The 21,075-nt window shown below is 40.2% G+C and overlaps 2 protein-coding genes across 3 annotated transcripts in view; one reads left to right on the top strand and one right to left on the bottom strand.

Annotated features, from left to right (window-relative positions):
• The window catches only part of tmem106ba (transmembrane protein 106Ba), a 470,787-nt gene that overhangs the window by 280,871 nt on the left and 168,841 nt on the right, over positions 1-21,075 (bottom strand). The window lies entirely within an intron of this gene.
• dgkb (diacylglycerol kinase, beta) overlaps positions 1-21,075 on the top strand; it is a 76,764-nt gene that overhangs the window by 39,517 nt on the left and 16,172 nt on the right. For both annotated transcript variants that reach the window (XM_072393659.1, XM_072393658.1), the window contains 2 exons: positions 4,780-4,844; positions 18,611-18,701. In XM_072393659.1, coding sequence (XP_072249760.1) covers positions 4,780-4,844; positions 18,611-18,701 — 156 coding nt within the window. The remainder of the gene's footprint in view (positions 1-4,779; positions 4,845-18,610; positions 18,702-21,075) is intronic.

The following is a 21,075-nucleotide window of genomic DNA, read 5'->3' as shown; positions in this document are numbered from 1 at the left end:
ATTTTCATCATGGAGATCTCTGTTTAGCCACCTCTGACAGAGTCTAACTTGTGGTTTCCTTCTACGTAGCTTATTGTTAGCTGTAATGTTACGTCCTCATTTGGATAAAAGCAGGAACATAGTCAACAGCGCTCTGGCCAGTGGGAAGTTTCAGATACAACCGAAGATGAGCCGAATATTGTGAATGAAAAAGTTTTGCAACAGTAGAATGACTCCACATGAGTAAAGAGCAAAGCAAACTGCGACAGCTCGACTGTTTCACAACATTATTGTAACCCCCATTGTCATTGCTCTGTTAGTGGGATTAGTAACCAGTGGGCATAGTGATGACAAATGAAGTTGTTTGAGGGATTAAGGGGACTTTGAGCTCTCTATGGATTTGAGTGTGATATATTTTGTTTGCATCAAATTCTTTGCTTTCCGTTGAATTAAGAAAATTACATTAAAGATTATGCGACAAGTCAGGCTAATAATTACCTCAGAGATTATGCAGATGAAGAGAAGATTGTTTCTGTAATGACACTGTTGAAATCAAAAGATCAGCACTAACAGCCAACATATACTTCACTTGAGTCCAGAAACGTTGACGTTCCTTTCCATTTTTATTTGTCTGACTGCTCAGACACCTATTATACACAAATCATGGATGTTAACATATGCCAAACAAGCTTAAACAACCTTAATACAACTTTATTTTCCAACTTAGTCACATCTCAGAGCACAGGCAATCCTTCCATAAAGAGGACCTTCTTTTTATCTTTATGTAAATTCCTCCAACCCAACCTTCTGCCACAGCCCAGTTGGATAGAGAATTAATGGTGTCATCCCTTTGGGAAGATGGGGAAGTGACGTGAAGTGTAATGATCTCAATCAGGGCCAGGGGTGAGAGACAGAACTAATCACTGAGCACGCTCCGCTACCATAATGCAGTCAGTCGCCCTAATGACCCTGGCACTCTTGTCAAAGCCATTACTCTTCCCCTGTAGTGAAAGGCACATCAAACTGCTAGGGCCTCCTCATAATTGGACTAAACTTTGAGCTATGAGAGGACATTACACATGTCCTGTATTAATTTGGGTGCCAGATTTTTACATTGGTAATTATTTGAGGGCAGCTAGGGGGAAGAATGACTAAGAGAGCTGATGACGTCCCACTGCCGCCAGGGGAAGAGTGCATGAGAATATGTCCGACATGTGTTGGAGGTGTGGTGGCCTCATTCAGATTCTATGTTTTCAAAGAGACAGACGGAGGAAAATTCAGTTAATAGTTTTTTGTAGTTTTGAAAATAACCTCACCCCGGTTAACTTGATATTCTGAAGCGTTTTGTATGATATTCATCAGACAATGAAGTTTCTCTTGATTTGTAATATAAGAATTGTTTGAGCACATCTTTGAAAAGCTTAGTGACCTGGTTAACTGTAGAAAGAACAGTGGCTTCACACTTTATTCAGTAGTTGGTGGGTGTTTCAATCCCCTGACATTTGATTGCAGGGTGGTTTAATCCACGATTCCGTCCCAAGTCAAATGACTTAAAAGTCAAAGTTGAGGACAAAAAGAGTAAAAACAGCTCAGTTTAAAAAAAAAAAAAAAAAAAAAAAAAAACTTACTGAAGTGCTCAGAAAATGTAAGAATCTAAACCTCTGTACTTATATTAAGCAGGTCAAACTATCTGCTGGTGAAGATAACATAATGCTATGTAAAGGGCCACAGAGGCTACAAGCTGGGGTCATGTGGGCAGATGCCCTCTTTGAGCTAAAAGATAAAGGAAAAACCTTCAATTATTTTTATTTGTTTGTTCATGCAGGCGGAAACAGCCTCATCAAGATGTATTTCTTAATGTGACCAACTAACGTTAAAGCCAGCGTGTTTTAGTGAAGTGCTGTTGTGCCAGTCACTAAATATTCTCCAGAAGTAAAAAGCCGTCAGCATATGTTGGTCCATGAATGATTGAAGGTGCTGCATTTGACCTCTGACCTCCTTATGAGGATTTCTTGGCTTCTTAAAGGAGACACTCGGATGTGTAAGTCATACTCCTCCTTCCTCTTGTAGGGCTACTGTACAGGACGCAGTTAAGGGTTTTATTGAACCATATGAGCAAACAACTTGTTATGATCATATCAATTAGAAGAAGGCCAGTTTCTGCCAGATAAACCATTTTTACTTTTATCTGCTCACATAAAATAAGTTTGTAAAGGAAAATCACTCATGATTTCTTCGGGTTTTATTGTAGAAAACTATCCCAAAATGTCACATAGTCCTATATATTGTATATAATATAATATATATGATATTCCACACTGTAAATCTTGTTTTAAAAGTTTACTTACACTTCCACCACAGAAATGTAGAATGACAAAGTGCTTCATCCACTCCTGGTTGCTTGAAATCACTGTGTACTGTTGCAAAGCCACAGTTCCACTTGTACAGATCTCAGATAATAGACTCCAAACCAAAGGGGAGACAACCTCTCTTCACTTTTGCTCTCTTGTTTGCAGCTATTGTCCTGTTTGTAAGAAAATCGAGTTACAATCTCTCAGATACATCCATCACCCCAGTCTTCTGGCTCGCGTTGGAAGCGTGAGGCGAGTCTGCGGGGATCTTGAAGGAATCTTTTGGTCTTCTGCTTACAGCGTCTTGAAGAGACATCAAGAGGGGCTCCATTGATTTTTCTCCTTTGGCTTCTCCTGAATTTTTGTACAGAGAGCTAGCAGGGGGTCCTCCCTGTAGGTGCTGTTTCAATCGTGCCAGTCAAAATGGAGTGGGTCAAAACAGATTGCTTCAGCAGAGGGGGGAGGGAAATGAGTCCAAAAAAGTTAACAGCAACTTTTCCCTCACTCTGCCGTAAGATGATTTCAGAGCCGGACAAGTTTGCGGTGTGTCACAGAGGCGATGCCAGCATTGTTACTCTAACTCTGCCTGAAAGTGTGAATTAAAGGGATTTTTTTGTTATTACTCAATGTCATTAGTTCAGGCACCGTAAAGTTATACAGGGAATTTACTGCATTAGCTCATTCTGCGACAGCTCAAAGCTGTTTTGTCACTGATCTTATTCGCAGCTGACGTGCATTTGCACATCTTGTATAAAGGCAGACTGCATTGTTTGTTGCCGTACTGTAGAAACTCACAGTGGGATAATCAGCCTTGTTTTTAGCATCATGACATGGCAGCTTAAGTTTATCCAACTCAAGATTAATTGGTTTATTTCTCAGAGGAGATGTAGATTCCGTTCTGTTTCTAGATGGAGCTGTATTCACGTATAGTGTGGTCTCACGTTAAAGCACTGCGTGCTGACATTGTGGTTTTCTATCACTTTCTGGTTCACTTTGGTTAAGACTGCTTGGTTATGTTAAGGAAAAGATTGGGTTCAGATGAACATGTCTAACTTCGTCAACATCTGAACGAGGTGTACAAGGTGTCCTCTGATATCAGTGCCATGGGGATACAAGATGCCAACAGCAAATGTTCTGACCTCATTCTAACATATTCACTTTTAAACTTACAAAATAGATATTGGAGCTGAGGTTCCATGAAGTCACATGACATCACAAGGCCTGAGTTAGAGGCCTGTCTGACACAGTAAACTATATTCACCTAATGTCTTTCTGTGTTTACCTTTGGTCACACACCTGGTTTGTATACTTTTCAGAGCTAGATCTACTTGGTATGGTTTAGGAAAAGATCATAGTTTAATTCAAGATGCCTCGTATACTTTGCAATATCAGTCTTCAGAAAAGGGTCCTGAAAACACAACACACTGATATGTTGCAAAGCTCCAACCTCAACAGTATACCCCACAAAGTTGCATTGTTTAAAACTACGTTGTTTTGCCCCCCCCCCCCAGACCAATATAGCTGTGATATATTTTAATGCGAGGCTTGTCTACCGACCTGTTGACATCACTGCTGGATGTGGTTACAGATGGGGAAAAAAAAATAGACTCCATATCAAAGTTGATAAAGATGAAAGCATTATCTATAGAAAACATCACCTTTTCTTTTGAACTCTCAGATATTGTCAGTTTTGTGCCTCTAAAGTGAATAACTCGTCATAATTCTACAGTCAGCCTGTTGTAACTCGTTTGTGAATGTGGTTAAACTTTCATGCAATCCTTTCACAAATCTCGTGTTCCACATAGATGCACACAAAGTTTAAGCACAAGGTTTTTATGGGATCACTATCCCCTCTCCACACTGAAAATACGAATCTCATAAGACTGAGGTTGTGCTGAAGTGTTGTTGAAGCATCCTGTGAGTCGTTCCAAAGTAACATAAGTGACATAAAATGCAGTGCCTTTTGGCCCCAGGTCACAGAGTAATACGAGAGGTGGAGAGTGACATATAGAGAAAGAGATGGGTGGAGGAAGGGATGGAGAAAACAACTTGGTTGCCGGGGTGTCGTCAGCATCCTGTAGGTTTAGTTTGGAGCGGTGATTACAATGTGTGTTTAATTATTTAACCCACATGGAGATAATGTGCTGTTCATCAGGGTTTCTGACTATACTACTGCCTCCCAGGCTCAGACACACTGCCACCTCGTCCTGACAGAAGCCTTTCAATTTATAGAAAACAAAGGACATCACATGTACATTAAAGCATTTTTGTTCTGCGATTCAACTCATTTTACTTGTTGGCATCTCTGAAAGACATGCACTAAAATCAGGGTGCACAGTTTCTGGTCCAGGAGGAAAACTAAGATTACAACAGACTTCCAATCTGAATGAAATAAATAGCTTTTAAGATGAGAACAGAATGAATGTGAATATTTGTTTCTGTCTTTCAGGATGCCTCCATTGCACATCGTTTCCACATCATGAGAGAGAAGCACCCTGAGAAGTTCAACAGCAGGTATGATTCTTTCAGTCTGTTGGGCTTTTGGAACTAAAATGATAAAACATTTTGAAAAATCTTTGGAGTTACAACTAACTCGGTGATATTCAAGCTGTTAATTTCTTTAGGAAATATTTGAAGCCACAGTAGACATAAAACTGGGTTCAATGTTTTGTTGAGCGGTTTTGACACTCTTCAGCCACTGAGGGATACTTAAATTTCCACACTGTATTGTTTGATAGATGTGCCACTCTAATACTGGAAGTGCTGCTATCAAAAGCTTGATTTTGGAAATGTTTTTGACAAAGTTGGATGAAGAGTCTCGTATTTGACCCACAGCCTACTTTTGGCACTATTTTACTACAAATTCGCAAATACACTGTTCTTGTGTTGTATACTGAAGGCACCTAAATGTTCCTTGTGCATGTGTTTGTGGTATGACATTGTGGTAGTTTACAGTTAAATAAATGCTCAGCCTTTACATATCCACACGAACAACCATATTTGAAAAATTTTTTGCATGCATGTGCAGCATGCTGTGTGGTTGCTTTGCATGACTAATGGAGAGGCTACATATTTAGCATTTGTGATTACCTTGAGGAGATGTGTTCACCTTTTGAGATGAACAAATGTGGCATCTATGTTTCCATCAATATTTAACATCTCCAATACATCTCCACTAGCGCCAGGGAGTAATTGCAGGCCTAATTGAATTTGCTTGGTTAGTTTGACATCATGGATCAGTCAGACTGATGACACACAGGCTCCTAATAATCCCATTTGTACTCATTATCATATTTTACTCTGGTCTTAGTACAACATTTAGCCAGCTTTCCTTCTGCAGCTCAAACATGGAGATAAGCCAGTGAAATGGCCCAAACGGAAGTGAAAAGAGTTTCAAATAAACACCAGTCTGTAATTGAATGGTTGCCAGTGGTTACAGCAGATGTGGCAGCATGTTTGAAGAAAGCCAGCAAGCAGGAAAGTGGGTGGCATTATCAACTCTGAATGTCCCGATTAAACGAGGTGGATGTTTGGAGGATATCATCCACTCCAACATGGTGGCACTTCCTTAGATGTTGATGAATAATGTTTGCCACTTTCTGTATCCACATGCAGAGAATATGCACTGCATCTCAGTTGTTTTATACCATTTTTTTTAGCCATTGTGAAAAATGATTGAGATATTTTAAGAAAATGACTCTGTCTGTTATTTGAATTCAATTAATAATTCATGTGGGGGAATGAGTTTAGGATCTCTCTATTACACACTATCCTTGCCAATTCAATAATGCATGATTATAGTTTTTCAAGGTAACATAGATTTTGTTAGATTTTCCAAAGGGCTCCTGTCCAGTGGAAGTATAATGCAAACTTATCACTGAGTCATTTTCCTGCTGGAAGCTCTTTCTCAGCAACATCTGTGACAGCTGGAAAAAAGTGTGTGGTGCTAAGAGGGGAAGATTTTATTTGACTATCATACCATCTGCAAATGTAGACATTAAGCAGAAATTAGTTGATGAAGACGGAGAAATAATAGTGTTTTGGTTTTTGTACTAAAATGACCAGTTGTTCTCTTACTGCTTACAGCCTGTTAGAATGAAAGCTTCTTCTCTGTTACCAAGTTTTTCCAGCAGGTTATTTCTGCTTCAGTCTCATTCTTTCTTGAAAGCAAGCTAAAGTTTCATAGCAGCTGAAACAAAGAGCAGCCCTGTTATGCTGCCGTTCAACTAAACACACAAACTTATGTGCTCTCAGTGTGGAACGGGGGGGGGGGGGGGTTCTTATATACAGCAGTTTGTTGCTCCAGGCCAACTATATTCGTTTGAGTTGATGAATGAGCTGGTTATTACAGAGCTGTGGATGTTTATAATGTTCCTCTGAGATGTTGGGCTTTATCTGACTCCCGTTCATGAACGACGACTGAATGTTGGTTCTGCATTTCTGAGACGGCTCTCTTCCACTTTTCACTTATATTTGATTGGACTGGAGCGAGCGGGCCAAGCAGTTGCATTTAACGTACCATGTGGTATGTGTTCTTTTTCAAGTTGGCTGTTACCTGTGAACAGTGAGTCCACCTACAAAGTCCGACGGATATTCAAAGATGACTAGTGTGCAAGAGGAGTTGGACAGAAACGACTCATGGGGGCAGATGTCTAGAAATGTGTGAATTTGTTTTTTTGCTTTTCAAATGTAATCGCCTCTTTGTGGGGAATCGTATGTATGAATGGGCCTGGGGAACATGAATAATGAGGTCGCAGTTGTTCCTCTTGCTCCAATGATCAATACATATGGAGATATGTATTGATCATATGGAGATGTATTATTCCATTTTGCTCATGAATGCAGTTGATGACTGTGTTACCTGTTAATCTAAATATGAGGGATGTTGATTTATTGGTTATTTTACAATTATTATGACCTGCAGTAAAGTGACATTATGAGTCCACTTTCAATTTACAGCAATTCGTTTGGTTTTTAATGTGAAATTAGTTCTGGACCTCCACTGAGCAGGCAGCTTGGTCCAGAACATTATTACCTCATGACAAGTTGAAAACCAAGTTTTCCATTTAATGCATTCAGCTACAACTTGAAGAAGAATCTTTCTTTCTAATTAATATCTCTCTTATGTGACGTTATACAGAAATAGGGGCTCAAATTTAAACACCATAATTTCTGTTTCTTTAGAAGGAATAAATATCTGATTGGACTCCTTTTACTTAGGAGTGTGCTAAAAGTATTGCACTGAATTTATGGATTATTTAAAGATAAGGTTTTGGCACACATTCCCATTTTAAATGTCGAAACCTTTGGATATTCTGCTTCTTGGCTAATGTTTGAGATTTCTCTGAGCATATTTAAACATCAAATGAAATAATAAATATATTTTACATTCATTGTGCATGTAAAAATCTGTGGCCATTAGTGTTCAGTGCAAACAATACATGTGTATGTGTAACCGGAACACGCCTGCTCTAATTTGGGACATCTTGCTCATATTTTCCAGTCATATATTTTTAAAACCTTGCCTTTCCTCCAAGAGGTCATCATAGATAATAAGATGATAGATTAAAGTGTGTAAAAGAATATGAAGCAGATTTATACATTTAACTGTTTTGACCTCAACACAACTGAATATTTAATGAGCCTTTAATTGCCATACAAACAACCGAATTAAGCGACACTTAATTACGAAATGAAGGTTTTTATTGATGAAATGTGTGGGTCATACACTCATTTCTCTGGTTCTATCCATCCTCTGTATTTGCACCTTGGGGTGATTACCAGGGTGAAGGTGTGAAGGTTTGACACTCGGCAGATAGATTCATTTACTGCCACTGCCGGACCTGGAGGTGATAATGAGGTCGAGGATTAAAAGCAGACAATCTCTCGGCCCGTGACGAGGGCTGCGCCACCTCCTCCCCCCGTGCCACTCCTCCTCAACCACCCTGTTAAAATATATTGGTCCCACTCCTCTGCCTCTTCTTTTTTGCTGATCTCCTATGTAATTACATGCTAATCTTTGACTCTGAGGGAGAGGCATAGTGAGAGAAATGAGGAAAGGGAGGTAAAGGAAGTGGTGTTTGGTAAAATTTTCTGTGGTTATGATGATTCTTTTATACCTAAACAGTTGCAGTTCTTGTGAATTTAAAAAAAAAAAAAAAAAGTGTCATCATATTGAGATTTCATGTACTAAACTTTGACTTGAATATTTGTGCTTTTCCTAAACCAGGCATTATTGAAATGCTTTCTTATTATATATTTGTCCAAGTGTTGTTCAAAGAGCACTTCAACCATATAGTGCAGCCTACAGAAGTTTTAACCTAATTTATTTGAGCAAATTCTCAGTTTATCCTAATTTTCTCCACATTCCAACTTGTTATTCTGTGGCTTCCATCGCAACACCTTGATGTTCCCGTGATACCGTTTTACTAAGATTTCAAACTTCTTGTTAGTTAAACTTATTTAACTTAATTGTCATACATCTCAAACACACCATTGGACTATAGAGAAGCCCATATATTACCTATGCCGCCTTCTGTGCCTTCTATGGATTTTAATTATATTGCCAACAGAATTCAGTTGAACTTTATGAATGCATTCAGTTTAACATTTTTTTATATTGAACAAAAACACTTTACAAGTTTTTGTAATATCTGCAGCTAGTAGTTGCATATCATGTAACTGTAACATACAGTATGTATAGTCTTGTATCAGAAGTGTCATAGCACTGAGTGGGGTTACATGAGCGCCATCGGATCGAATGGCGGATTAACTTTGCAATAACTCAATCCAAAAGTACACTGAACGTGCACGTAGACGGCAGAAGCACGTGGTGGATCGGACCGAGCGTTCTGCGCATGCTCGATATTTTTTCCCGGGATCGTCACCCGGAAGTTGAAGGAGACGCAGAAACAAACAACGCGATGGAGAATGCGCCGTTGTGCATTGCGTTTGTGCCATAACCAGCTCATCACAAACGAAATGTAGAGGGACGTAGCTTCATCTTCGTTCACCAGCTTTCTCAAATGCCTGAGTTTGTTGTTGTTGGTGGTGAAGACGTCAACAGGAAGTGGCTCTATTAGCGATAGTTGAAATGGGTACAGCGCCATCTATCGTACCAAGGTATGACATGCTTTGTGCCAGTGATTCCATTCATTCATCGTCATATATCCAAGGATAATTACTCTTGCTCAGATAAGGAGCAAAACCCAACTATAGCTATAATCGAGTTAATCTCATGGAAACCCACTGACTGAGTGCCACGGGCTGTAAAACACCCCAGACCCCGACACCAACCCAGTCTAATCCATTATGGAGCAGTTTCTCAAACCATGGCTGTGAATTGTCAAATGGTAACATATCCCTTGGCTGTTGTTTTCTTGTAGACGTAACTATGTACGTTAATTCTAACCGAAAACATCTGCGGTTAGAACATATTAGAAAAGCAAGATATCATGAGAAACAGGGACGTTGGTATATTCTGGGCCAGTTTGAAGTGGCTGCAACTGTATGATTCGGTAAACACTAGCGAGATATGAAATGTGGACTTCATCATGTAGGAATGCGTATGGAGACATTGGAGGACATTGATAAGCAGCCAAATCCAAACTTAAGCTATCTGATGATCTGTGATAAGATAAGGTTGCCTTTAAACTCCTATTTAAAAAGTATAAACCTCTATGATGAAATACCAAATCAGTCAGTTTATTCTACAAGTCTTTGTCATTTGCTGCATTTACTTCTGATCAGCGTGCTGGTAACTAGCTGCGTACTGTAGTTACAGCTTTGTATGTAACACTTCTCACCGTCTTCTCAGGTTTCTCATCTAACTAAATGATGATAAATGATGGTAAATCCCTTTTTAAAAGAAAAATAAATTAACTTGTGAATAGCCAAAAGTTATGTTGGAACTGGTTGACTGAAAGATTTGATAAGGATGGAGAAAGATCTGGATGTAGTGGATAGAGTCAACATTGACTGAAGGTTGGTAAAAATAGAATTTCAAAACAATTTGTTGCGTCAGCAATTTAGCATTGTGATTTTTAAATGTATTTCTTTTACCCTCTTTACCCAGATATCCACTGGCTACTGCACTGATACTGTGGCTGTATCAGTTGTCCCCAAACGATCTAATATCTCACAAGAAACCAAAGATTAAAGGAAAAGTCCACAGTTTAGTTCACTGTTTGCAACAGGAGCCCAGTCTCACCAGAAATGGGTTTGTTTGTCTACCCCTCCAAAACATAGCAGCGTCACAATCCATGGTTGGAAATTGGGATCTGGTAATGTTTCCCTAGCGTGTTGATTTGTGTTGCGCAGTATCCAAGTAGCATGATGGGAACCATGACTCATGGTCAGTACAATGTTTAAGACCCAATCATGTGGACGTAACCTCGTGCTTGTGTTTTTTCTCATAAACGCAGCCATTCGCCAGAGAGAGCAAAGTACAAAAGTGTTGAATTGCAGCTAAGAGCAAAGTAGGAAAATGAAAGGACCGTGGAAAGCAGAACAGGAGTCAGCCCCAACCTGTTGTTCCTCTGCATTTCCGACCAAATCCATGATGTCATGCATGAAACTTCTAACGTTGACATTTTTGATGGACTTGACAAGAGCTGAGGTGCGCGTCTTTATTTCGAAATAAATTTGGTAAAGAACGCATGCATATTGCAGTTTTTGAGACCTTTAGTTAAACTAATCAGCACTGAACTTAGTCTATAATTTTAAGCAGGCTGCATTTTGTCCCTCGGTTACGTTGCAGCTGCTGTTCCTACACATGTGTTGCCACAGTGGTCAGAGGTGGATCCACGTCTGAAATCAAAAGTCACTGAATTTTCTGCAAATTTCCAGTTGTTTGTTTTTTCTTCTACCGGATGCAGTTTGGTGCAGGTTACCTGGTTAGAGCAACCAGTCAGATATTCATACCGAAATATTTAACAATTTGATTAATTTATCCATTTCTCTACACCCGTATCATCCCAATGTCTGACTCACTTGTTTGCCCGTGGTCCCATGTACATAAAGAAAACGGTCTACATATTTGCTCAAGCTTGTAACTCTGGGTTACTGCTGAGTTTACTGAAGCGTCTGTGTTAAAGCAGTAGCTAAATGTCTCATATGTGATAACATATCAGTCCGAGGGGCCAAACTTGTGTTCTTACAAATTTTTGCTGTTTCTCATCTACTTTTTCTGAAGTGGTATTTTTTTGTTCAGGCTTTCCATCACATTTGTTTGCTGTATTGCTGGTTTTACTTCAGTAAAGTGTCTGAATACTCATTCAGCCTCTGGCGATGCAAACTTGTGCATTTAATCAGATGCAGAACCAACAGCCTGACGTGTTAATGAATGAGGGGTGGATTTGTCCAAAATGGATGTAATCTGGAGGTACATGAATAATAGTTACTTGTTGCACGTCTCAGCCCACCTGGTGTGGCACCAACAATATGACAACTGTCTCAGGTGAGTAATTAACAATGTTAAATGTTTTACATAGGATTCTTCCCTCAGGATCCACTTATTTTATCACTTATCTGTGTCATTCAGCTCATATTTTGAAAACAAAATTTGCCTCCTTGCAGCAATATCCACACTAATCAGACAACATGCGATTGTTGATGTGTGGGCTACAGTGTGAAAGCTGCTGCGGCTTCACCTGCAATGTTTGTTTATTCTGTGGCTTCCATCGCGACACCTTGATGTTCCCGTGATATTTGCTCTTCATACCCAGATCTATTTTTGGTCTTGAGACATCTAACACCATCAGCGCGCTCCTCTAGAGCCTCTCTGCCCCCGTGCGCCCACAGGCTCTCGCTGTGCTGTGTAACCATCCCGAGTTAACCTTTCCTGAAGGCACAGGGAAGCCCAGGCATGAAGCACTCTTTAGCATAATGAGTATGTTCATCAAAGCCCTGCGATGTGCTGGATGGGGCTGCCGGATTCACCAACACACGAACCCATCAACACACCCATGCTGCAGTGTGTGTACGCTTCTACGTATGTGTGCGTGTATCCTGCTGAGCTGGGTACAGGGCCACAGGTGATGGTGCTGTATGCACACACACTCATTTACACACACACACACACACACACATGCACGGCGGACCTCTGTGGCGGCCGCCCTCAGACCTCATTTAAGGATGAAATCGTTTATGTGACCAAAGTGTCATCTATAATTAATGAGCACTTGTGTGTAATTTAGAGGGATCTCACCTGTGGCCCTGTCCTCAGCTCAGTGGGAACACACACTCAACAAAAACAGTCTAAACTGCACTGAGCACACACACAAGAATGTGGTAATTCAGTCGAGGCCCGAGAAAAAATCCCGACATGATTGAAAAGGTTTTCTTTGAAACTGAACTAAAGCATTCTCAAAGGGACTAAAACGTAACCTCTCCCTGCACGTTTCTGGACCTTACAGTACAGTCCTAAAATGCTTCAAGCCTGAAAATACGAATTCATTCATTAACACAACTTCATTTTATAAAGGAATCCATTTAAGTCGATCAGTATTAAACTTTGTCATTATCATCCTTAAACAGGCCACATTATGCTTTTTAGGTGCCCCCCCCCATCTTTTGTGTGCTTCATAGTTATTCTCTCCCACAGAATGTCGCTCTGAACACTTGTAACGGCTCATTTGCCATCCGGCCTTTTCTTCCCGGCATCACACGTTTGCATAAAGTCTGCCCTTTGGCTTGCTCTGTGCACCCTCACACAAAGAATGGAAGAATGCACTCCACCTTTTTCGACCAATTAGAGCAAACTGGGCCTTCCAGGAGGGAGGGATGACGAGCAGAAACCCCAAGCAGAATGTATTCAGCTTCATTTGCACAGGAATATATTTGTTTGTGGTAACGTTGCAGAGAAGTTGGCTTGAAATCCTTCTGCGGTTGAGACTTTGTCTTGAAAAACAACTTTGCATCTCCTGTAGATCTGTTTGAAAAACTAATCGGTGATAAGAACAACCTTCAAGGTATTGGGCTTTTCACTTTTTGAATGTATCATTCCTTTTGGTTAAGTAAAAACATGTTAGAATCATTGCAGTGCAACAGAGAGAAATACATTTTTCAAGCTGCTCGGTGCATCTCTTAAGGCAAGACAATACAGCTCAGGTCATTTCTCAAACTGCCATTCGAGTCGGAGTGCTCGAGGCGGTGTCATGTTAAACAAAACAGTGCATTGATGCAATGCACAAAGAGTTGGTTATGTCAATGCAATATTTATCACCTCTGATCAGGAAGAAATTAGTGTGAAAATAAGGTCGTAGATCACAGTGGGTTAGATTAGGTGTCAGAGGGGGGAAAAATCAATGGCCATGTGCCTTACGTTCAGTGTGGCCAGTGGAAAGTGCATCTAAAGGTGCTGTAGCCGCAGGACAGTGATGCTACACTGAAGCTTATTGCCTCTGACATCCTTTAATATGGTGACCAAGCAGTGGCAGTTTGATGAACGGGGCGTATTGTTCAGGTTGGGGTTGTTTGAGATGCATTTCTTTCTCTGGCACAGCTCTACTGTCTGTTATTCATGTTTTCCACATTCTTTTCCTTCTGCTTTGGGATGTTTTTCTAAGGCTCCCGCGTGTGTTTTTTTTGCTAAGCCACAGTTTGTATTGTGCCCTTTTTTCAGTATTGTTTTACAATTTGTTTGTGCAAATAAACGACACCTCTGGGACTCTGGAAACCTGAGCCACTGTTGTGTTTGGACCTGCCAGCTAAGACTACAGCAGCAGATCTCATATGCACACCACTAAACGTAATAATGCAGTACGCTTTGCATTGATACACTGCAGGTACAATCACGGCATCTGATCTCTTGCCCTGAAAAAACAATTTGCATTCACCAGCAATATAGTAAAGAAGCTCCTAAAATGTTGAAGGATGCTGGATGCTTCGCATCAGCCAAGAGTTTAAGTAAATGGGCACTTTATGATCACTTTCATTACACTTACCATAAAGTAACGTCCTCCTAACCTACCTTAAAAGTATCATCTCACTCAAATGGACTCCCTATTTATCCTGAGGCAAGCTGGCCTGTTGAAGATGCTCCTGTGGTCAGTTTGTCAGAAGAGTCCAGTGTTTGGCATCAGTCGGCAGATAACAAACGACTATCCGATGCATCCAACAAGATGCTCCTAATCACCTAATGAACAGGGACATGAAGTGATTTGTTGCCACGGTACTCTTGTTAGGTTAAGTGGTGGGAATCGACAGGACAGTTAGATGTTGTCTCTTACTCGGTCTGAGCTTACAGCGGGTTTTGGTTTTCTGCATTTTTTGCTCAGATTTGGTTCTGTACTACTGAATTTTTTCATTTTATTTAAAGATGTAAAATTTCCAGCACATTTTAATTTCTAAGCCGTCACATACTGATGCTTCATCAGAGGCCCTTCATACAGCTTTAACTTTGATATATTGAATAAATGTAATATATCTTTGATATAAAGCAAGATGACCAAACGACTCCCTCCTTCGCCCAACTCCAACCTCGAGGCTGCTATTTCAGTCTCCCCTGAAATTGTGACATTGAAACGCGTAGTAGTTTCACAACACAAGCTTAAAAACGGCTATTTCTTTCTGGAATAACATGTATTTTGTTGTAGAAAGCGATTGAGCAGGCTTGTGAAGTGAGAAGAGTTTGCAGATTTCACTTGCTGCACTGATGGAGCGTTGCACTCACCTGTACGCTGTGCGTAGACGGATGTCTTGGACCGTAATTACAAAATCTGCAACAAATTCCTGTTCCTCATCGATTCAACTACCCACTGCTTTCCTCTCAACATTTCAGAAGTGAAGCCAAGTAACTTTAGAATAAGTCCAAGTTTTGCGCTGAACTATTTTCAGCTGGTACAGAAAACCTGCTCTCATTTCTAGGTTTCTAGGTCATTTCTCCCAAATACCGCCATTTTCTCAGAACTGGCAACGTCTCTCATGTACACAAAGGCTCTACATTGGTGTTGGCGTCCTAACTTTCTGTCTGAAAATGTTGAAAATGATTAGGAGCTGGTATCTTATGAGACATTGGATTGTTTCCTGGAAAAATCCTCTTTGAAACCTTGGATAGATACCGATGTGAGACTATTCTTCTCTTTAAATGTTTCACTTTAGTCCCTTGTTATTCGATGCTTCTTGTTTCAAGGGTTCATTTTTGGCACCAGCGGTTTCTTAATTGTGACCTTGTGTTCTGAAAAATAACGCCAAAGGGTTCCTACTGGAGTGTCTGGTGCTCAGAGTGGTCACATGTGACCTGCTGGTCTCTTTTGATTTTGACTGTGGCTCGTATTAAAAGCAGCCTCTGCTAAGCAGCAGCACACAGCTTGTGATGCATCTGCCTTCATCATGTTTTGAATATTTGTCAGAGTGGCCACCTTCATTTGTTTATTTGCAAACTTGCCTGTGATATGGGTTTTCACTGTTGACTGCTTAGTTTACAGACTGATGATGATGATGACGATGAAGGTGGGGGAGATGTTGGGATTTGTTGTGCAAAGCTGCTCAGCATGGCCCTGTCGCCCACCTCCCTTTGCTCCCATCCCTCAGCTATTGACCATGTTGCACATTATAAATCAACTGAGTTGGGCTACCTTGCAAGTACTCTAATGAAAGCTCATTTATAAAGTGGCTAAATGGTCCTGACAAAAATCCTAATGAGGAAATCAATAATTCAGTGATTGTTACTCTGCTAATACTAATACGTTCCTCTTGTAGTGCTTTGATTCCAGCTAAGAGAAGGTAATTTTTTACTGCATTCAGCTGTGTGTCAGCGCCGTTGTAGGTTTTTTCTTTCCTTTCATCTTTCAGATAAATTATGTGCTGCTGTCTGTTGTTTTGTATAAGGATCAAAAGCATTTTTTTTAAGATAAGAGCAAAACAAAGAATGACATAAATCAGCTATGCAACAATCATACATTTATTATTGAAGACAAATAATGAAAAACATAACATGAGGTTTGGTTACTGGAGTGGTTGAAATGATCATCACTTCTTTCTTACCGTCTGCAGACATGAATACTGTTTAATTTGGTGGTTTCAGTCCTGAAATCACCAACGGAACAGAAAATGCTGAGTGGATAAAACTAGCAGAGGTGATCAACTCTGGAAGAAAAGAAAGGGTTGGATCCCAGTGTAGCAGTTCATCTTCCTGAGCATTCACCACTCTGAGCTGGTTGCAGCTTCATACTCTTTTCTGCTGACTCTTTTCCACTCACTTGCTAATATCGCGGGTGCCTTAAACTACGTTTTGCATTGTTATCAACACAGAGTGCAATCAAGGACTCTCATGTGCCATTTTCACCATGCTGCAAACCAAACAGTGATTTCCACAATGTAGGATTGGTATCATCTCTTATGTCCTCTCTGCTGCAGTGATGCGAGTGTGTCTGAACCAAATTCTGCAGAAAATCTCTGCTGTTGGTGTTGATGGCTTAGAGAGGGTTTGCAGCCACCTTGAGGAGAAACGCTGCACCCACAAACTTTTTAAAGAGCTCTCCACCTTTTTTATGTGGTTGCTTCAAAAGTTTTTGGTGGCATCATGTTTGGTTTTTGTAAGACAACCAATCAAATGGGCAGAAATTGTTAAAGATAAATTTCTCACTGCGTCTGTCTAGCCGGAGCCGTTGTATGCTATGACATGTTGGACAGGAATGATCCGAACAAAGACAGAAAAGACTATCTGTGGGGGGAAAATGACCCACAATCGTTACAGCACAGCAGACTCGCTGCTTGTTTAATCATCTCCCTGATGTTGTGCTCTGGCACCACCAATCCTCTGACAGAGGTTCAACTTGAAATTGTTCCTTGTTTAATCCAGATGGAAACTACTCTTTGGTATTTACTGTACTGTTGTCTCCAGCAGAATGTGTCATACAGGGAGAACGTTGCTGCGCTACAGCTGTCAGGTTGGGTTGTTCCGTTGGCAAGATGAAGGGAAGCATCCGCCGTTTAGTATAAACAAAATCTAAACACAGGAAACTGACAAGCAATGGAATTATGATAGTTTCTCATAAAACAGCTGTGAAAGGGGAGGTATGTTGTCAAGATTTGTCTTGGAAAAAAAAACACGAGCTGAATCGGAGCAGGATTTAGACGAAGGACCAGCAGGAAGTGCTCCCGAGGTTTCTGCTGTTGCTTCTCTCTTGTAGAAAAGCACACTGTCAACACTGGCCCGTAGATGATTCTGGATTAATCATCCTAAACTTACGGCAGATTTACATGGTCAATGTTTTTCTGAGGGAATGTCAGCCCTGAAGTAGTTCCTGCAAATTAAAGTCGTCCTCAGCTTATATAACCAAAAAGGGACATGTATCGATCTACCTAAAGACGATGAGCCTGATTCATTCTATTGCAATTATTACAATATCACATTATCCTTAGATTTAAACTAACCTGTTTCATCATCATCCTGCAAGCGAACCCATAGGTTTATTTTCACAGCAAGATTCCATCATTTTACCGACAAGCATGTCCATTTATCTGCATTTCTGTACATACTTGTATCTCTTTACAGATGCTTGCTGCCAACCTAGAGTAGTTGAGATCTATTCAGCTTCCCCTAATGGCCTAAACTTGTTTCAGTGACTGGCAATAAAACATTCATCTCATCTTTCTCATCAGTTTTCAGTCTAATAAGTTGAGTCATGCTATAACTTAATTCAAAATGATATGTTGAATGTATTATTTTCTCCTCAACTTTGCATGCCTGTCTTCTAGAGTACATGGTCTGAACTGCACAGTAACAAATTGTGTTCACTAATAAAAATCACTGTACTAGGAGGAAAGCACAGTAAAGATTATACTGACATTTCACTGGTGTTGACATGAGAAGGTCTAATGTAGCATGGCAGTATGCAGACAGATGGTGACTCGCCCCTGCAAGGTCATTGATCATCAGCATTAGCAATAGGAGTTTGTGCTGTAGGAAGCCCAGGGAGCAGCACCCCAGTCTTCAGTTAATTGCGGGGGCTGGTGGATTAGCCTTTTATGCTCCTCCCTGAGCTTTAATGTTGGTTACGCTTAACCAATGGCCTCCACATGTGCCCCCTTTATCATTATGCATCTGTGTGTGATTAATTAAACACATTATCTTTAGATTTATGGCTGTGGTTTGCTGTGTATATTACAAGATTCAAACAAATGCACCTTTATGAAGTGATCCTGTGTTTTCTTTTTCTTTTTTTATACATATAAGCTCACCTTAAAGGGGACTTCAGATTTTGATGTGAAGAAAACACTCCCTTGTTTCCTTTTTTCTTGGTCCCTTTGCAGTTTCTGTTGTTTTGTTTTTTCAGAACAAAGAATAAGCTGTGGTACTTTGAGTTCGGCACCTCGGAGACCTTTTCGGCCACTTGTAAGAAGCTCCACGACTTTCTGGAGGTTGAGGTAAATCAAACCATTCTGTCTGTGGAGAGCTATACACGGAAAGGCACAAAGGCAGAGGAAGACGTTTTGAAAGCATCTGTTTTTGTACCTCATTCTTTTATGGACTCTTAGAAATGAAACTGTCATTTAATCTCTGTATTATTTTGAATATTATACTTACCAACATGAGATTGATCATGCAGCTTAGAAATATTGCGGTCATCCCTTGTCCCATTAATAGCACACATTTATGCTAGTTTCAGATTCAGACAATGTGATGATGTGTGAAGGCTATCTGTGCAACTCCTCACCCCTTTTTCAGTTGAACACTCAGGTAATTAGCCCTACGTGACCCTGCTATGTGTGATATTGAGTGATAATGAAACTGGTGTCTATACAATTCATCTTCCACCTTCACAGAGCTATCTGCACGATGTAGAGGTCTTCATCAATTAGCACTCTGCAAGTAACTACAATACTGTAGAGGCAAAATCATGTAGATGAGGGTGGATCCAAAGTGTTATAAAAAATATCTTTAAAGAAATACACTTGTGCAGAATGACAATCTTAACACAGGATAATTACGAGGAGCTAGGGGTTATACTCTTTATATGCACACCCCATTGTGTGCATTTTTTAAAACAATTTTAACCACAAAATAGGTGCAACAATTTATAGAAATATGTACAAAGAAATTAATATAAATACTGTATAAAAGGCTAAAGAGTTTGTGTCAGGAACAATGGAGGAGGTTGGACCCAGATGCAGTTCTTTCAGTTCAAAAAGGGTTTATTTCAAAAACACAAAAACAGGGAGCAAAACAGAGGGCGCGGAAGAGCCGGATTCAAAAAATGCTTAAACTGTGAATTAAATGGTAAACCAGACTATGAAAAACTATGAACAAACAAAGGAACAAGACTGACTATGAATAAATACTATGAGGCAGGAAACCAGACTTCTTTCGTGAAAACGACATGAAGGGTTGGTGAGGATTCTGCGATGAGTGAAAGGAAACCAGGAGACTAAATGCTGTGGAGGGAGTGATTAGTGAATGAAGTGCAGCTGATGACAATGAAACGGGTGACATGAGTGAACCTAACGGGGAGAAACATGACAAGAACCTGAAAACCTAACAAAGAAACTGAAAAAAAATGTGAAAACATGAACTGTAACAGAAACTGTGACAGAAACAACCTAAACTGTGACAGTTTGTACAATTCTAAGCAGCCTGAACCCTCTGAGACAAGCTTTCTGTCATTTCTTTAAGGAGTCTTCAGGAATAGTTCTCCAGGCCTCTTGAAGGACATCCCAAAGCTCTTCTTTGGATGTGGGCTGCCTTTTGTTCCGTTCTCTGTCAGATGATCCCACACTGCTTCAATAATGTTGAGGTCCGGGCTCTGGGGAGGATTCATCCCTCCATAAGACCTGTTGCCACTGATTTTCAGTCCACTTCTTGTGTCATTTGGCATAGCTCAGCCTTTTCTCCCCGTTTCCCTTCCTTAAGAATGGCTTCTTGACAGCCACCCTTCCATGGAGACCATTTCTGATGAGGCTTGGGCCAACAGTAGATGGATCAGCTGAAGGTCCAGATGCATCTCTCAGGTCCTGTCAGGTCTTTGCTGGATTTTTTCCTCTTTCTTAAGGACATCACTTTCAGATCCTGTTCATCTGCTGTAGATGGATAGAATTGAGTTTTTTAGGACACGCTGCTCACACTGCTGACACGTTTTCAGCTAATAGCTCTTTGGAAATCATCCTGTAGATGCAAAATATTTTTCATGACTATCAAACTGTTAACAAATCTCTGGTATTTCTTTGAGATTTCATTAAAGAAATGTTAACAAATTGTGTGTCTTTGTAACAAGTGGCTTATAACAAAGTGCCTAAAAATGCAGTTGCATAGTGTGTGTAGCTGATTACAACACTGGTTCAGTGTCCTTCATACACTTGATCAATTCATAGGTCAGTGTTAAGTGGCTTACCAAACAAACAGGAGAAAAACACAATCCTCTTAAAATGGTCCAGTACAAGAACTGGACTGAATATGAGTGAAAAAGCAGCAAATGTTCTTGGAAAACCTTCAGAAAGCTTGGAGAGAACTATTGCTCAACACCACTTTAAAAGATTACAAGACAATATATCTCCTTGGAAGAAAAAGAAAATGAGGGCTGGCTCAAGACTTTTTCCCAGCATTTCACCTGCTTATTGGTTTCATCAGATCAAAGTGATATGAAGAGAATGCTTAAACAAACAAAAAAGGCTCAGTTTCAGAACCAGAGTTTTGACACAAGCTCGGATGGAACAAGAGACAAACGTCTGCAGAAACACATCAAAAAGATTTAGATTAGTTGGACAGATTCATGTTTATGCTCAGACAAATATTTAAGCCATATGT

This window comes from Leuresthes tenuis, unplaced genomic scaffold (assembly GCF_036924035.1).
Source record: "Leuresthes tenuis unplaced genomic scaffold, fLeuTen1.0.hap1 SCAF_10, whole genome shotgun sequence".
NCBI lineage: Eukaryota > Metazoa > Chordata > Actinopteri > Atheriniformes > Atherinopsidae > Leuresthes > Leuresthes tenuis.
The sequence above is the reverse complement of the archived record's forward strand: the minus strand, read 5'-3'. Positions and strand labels throughout refer to the sequence as shown.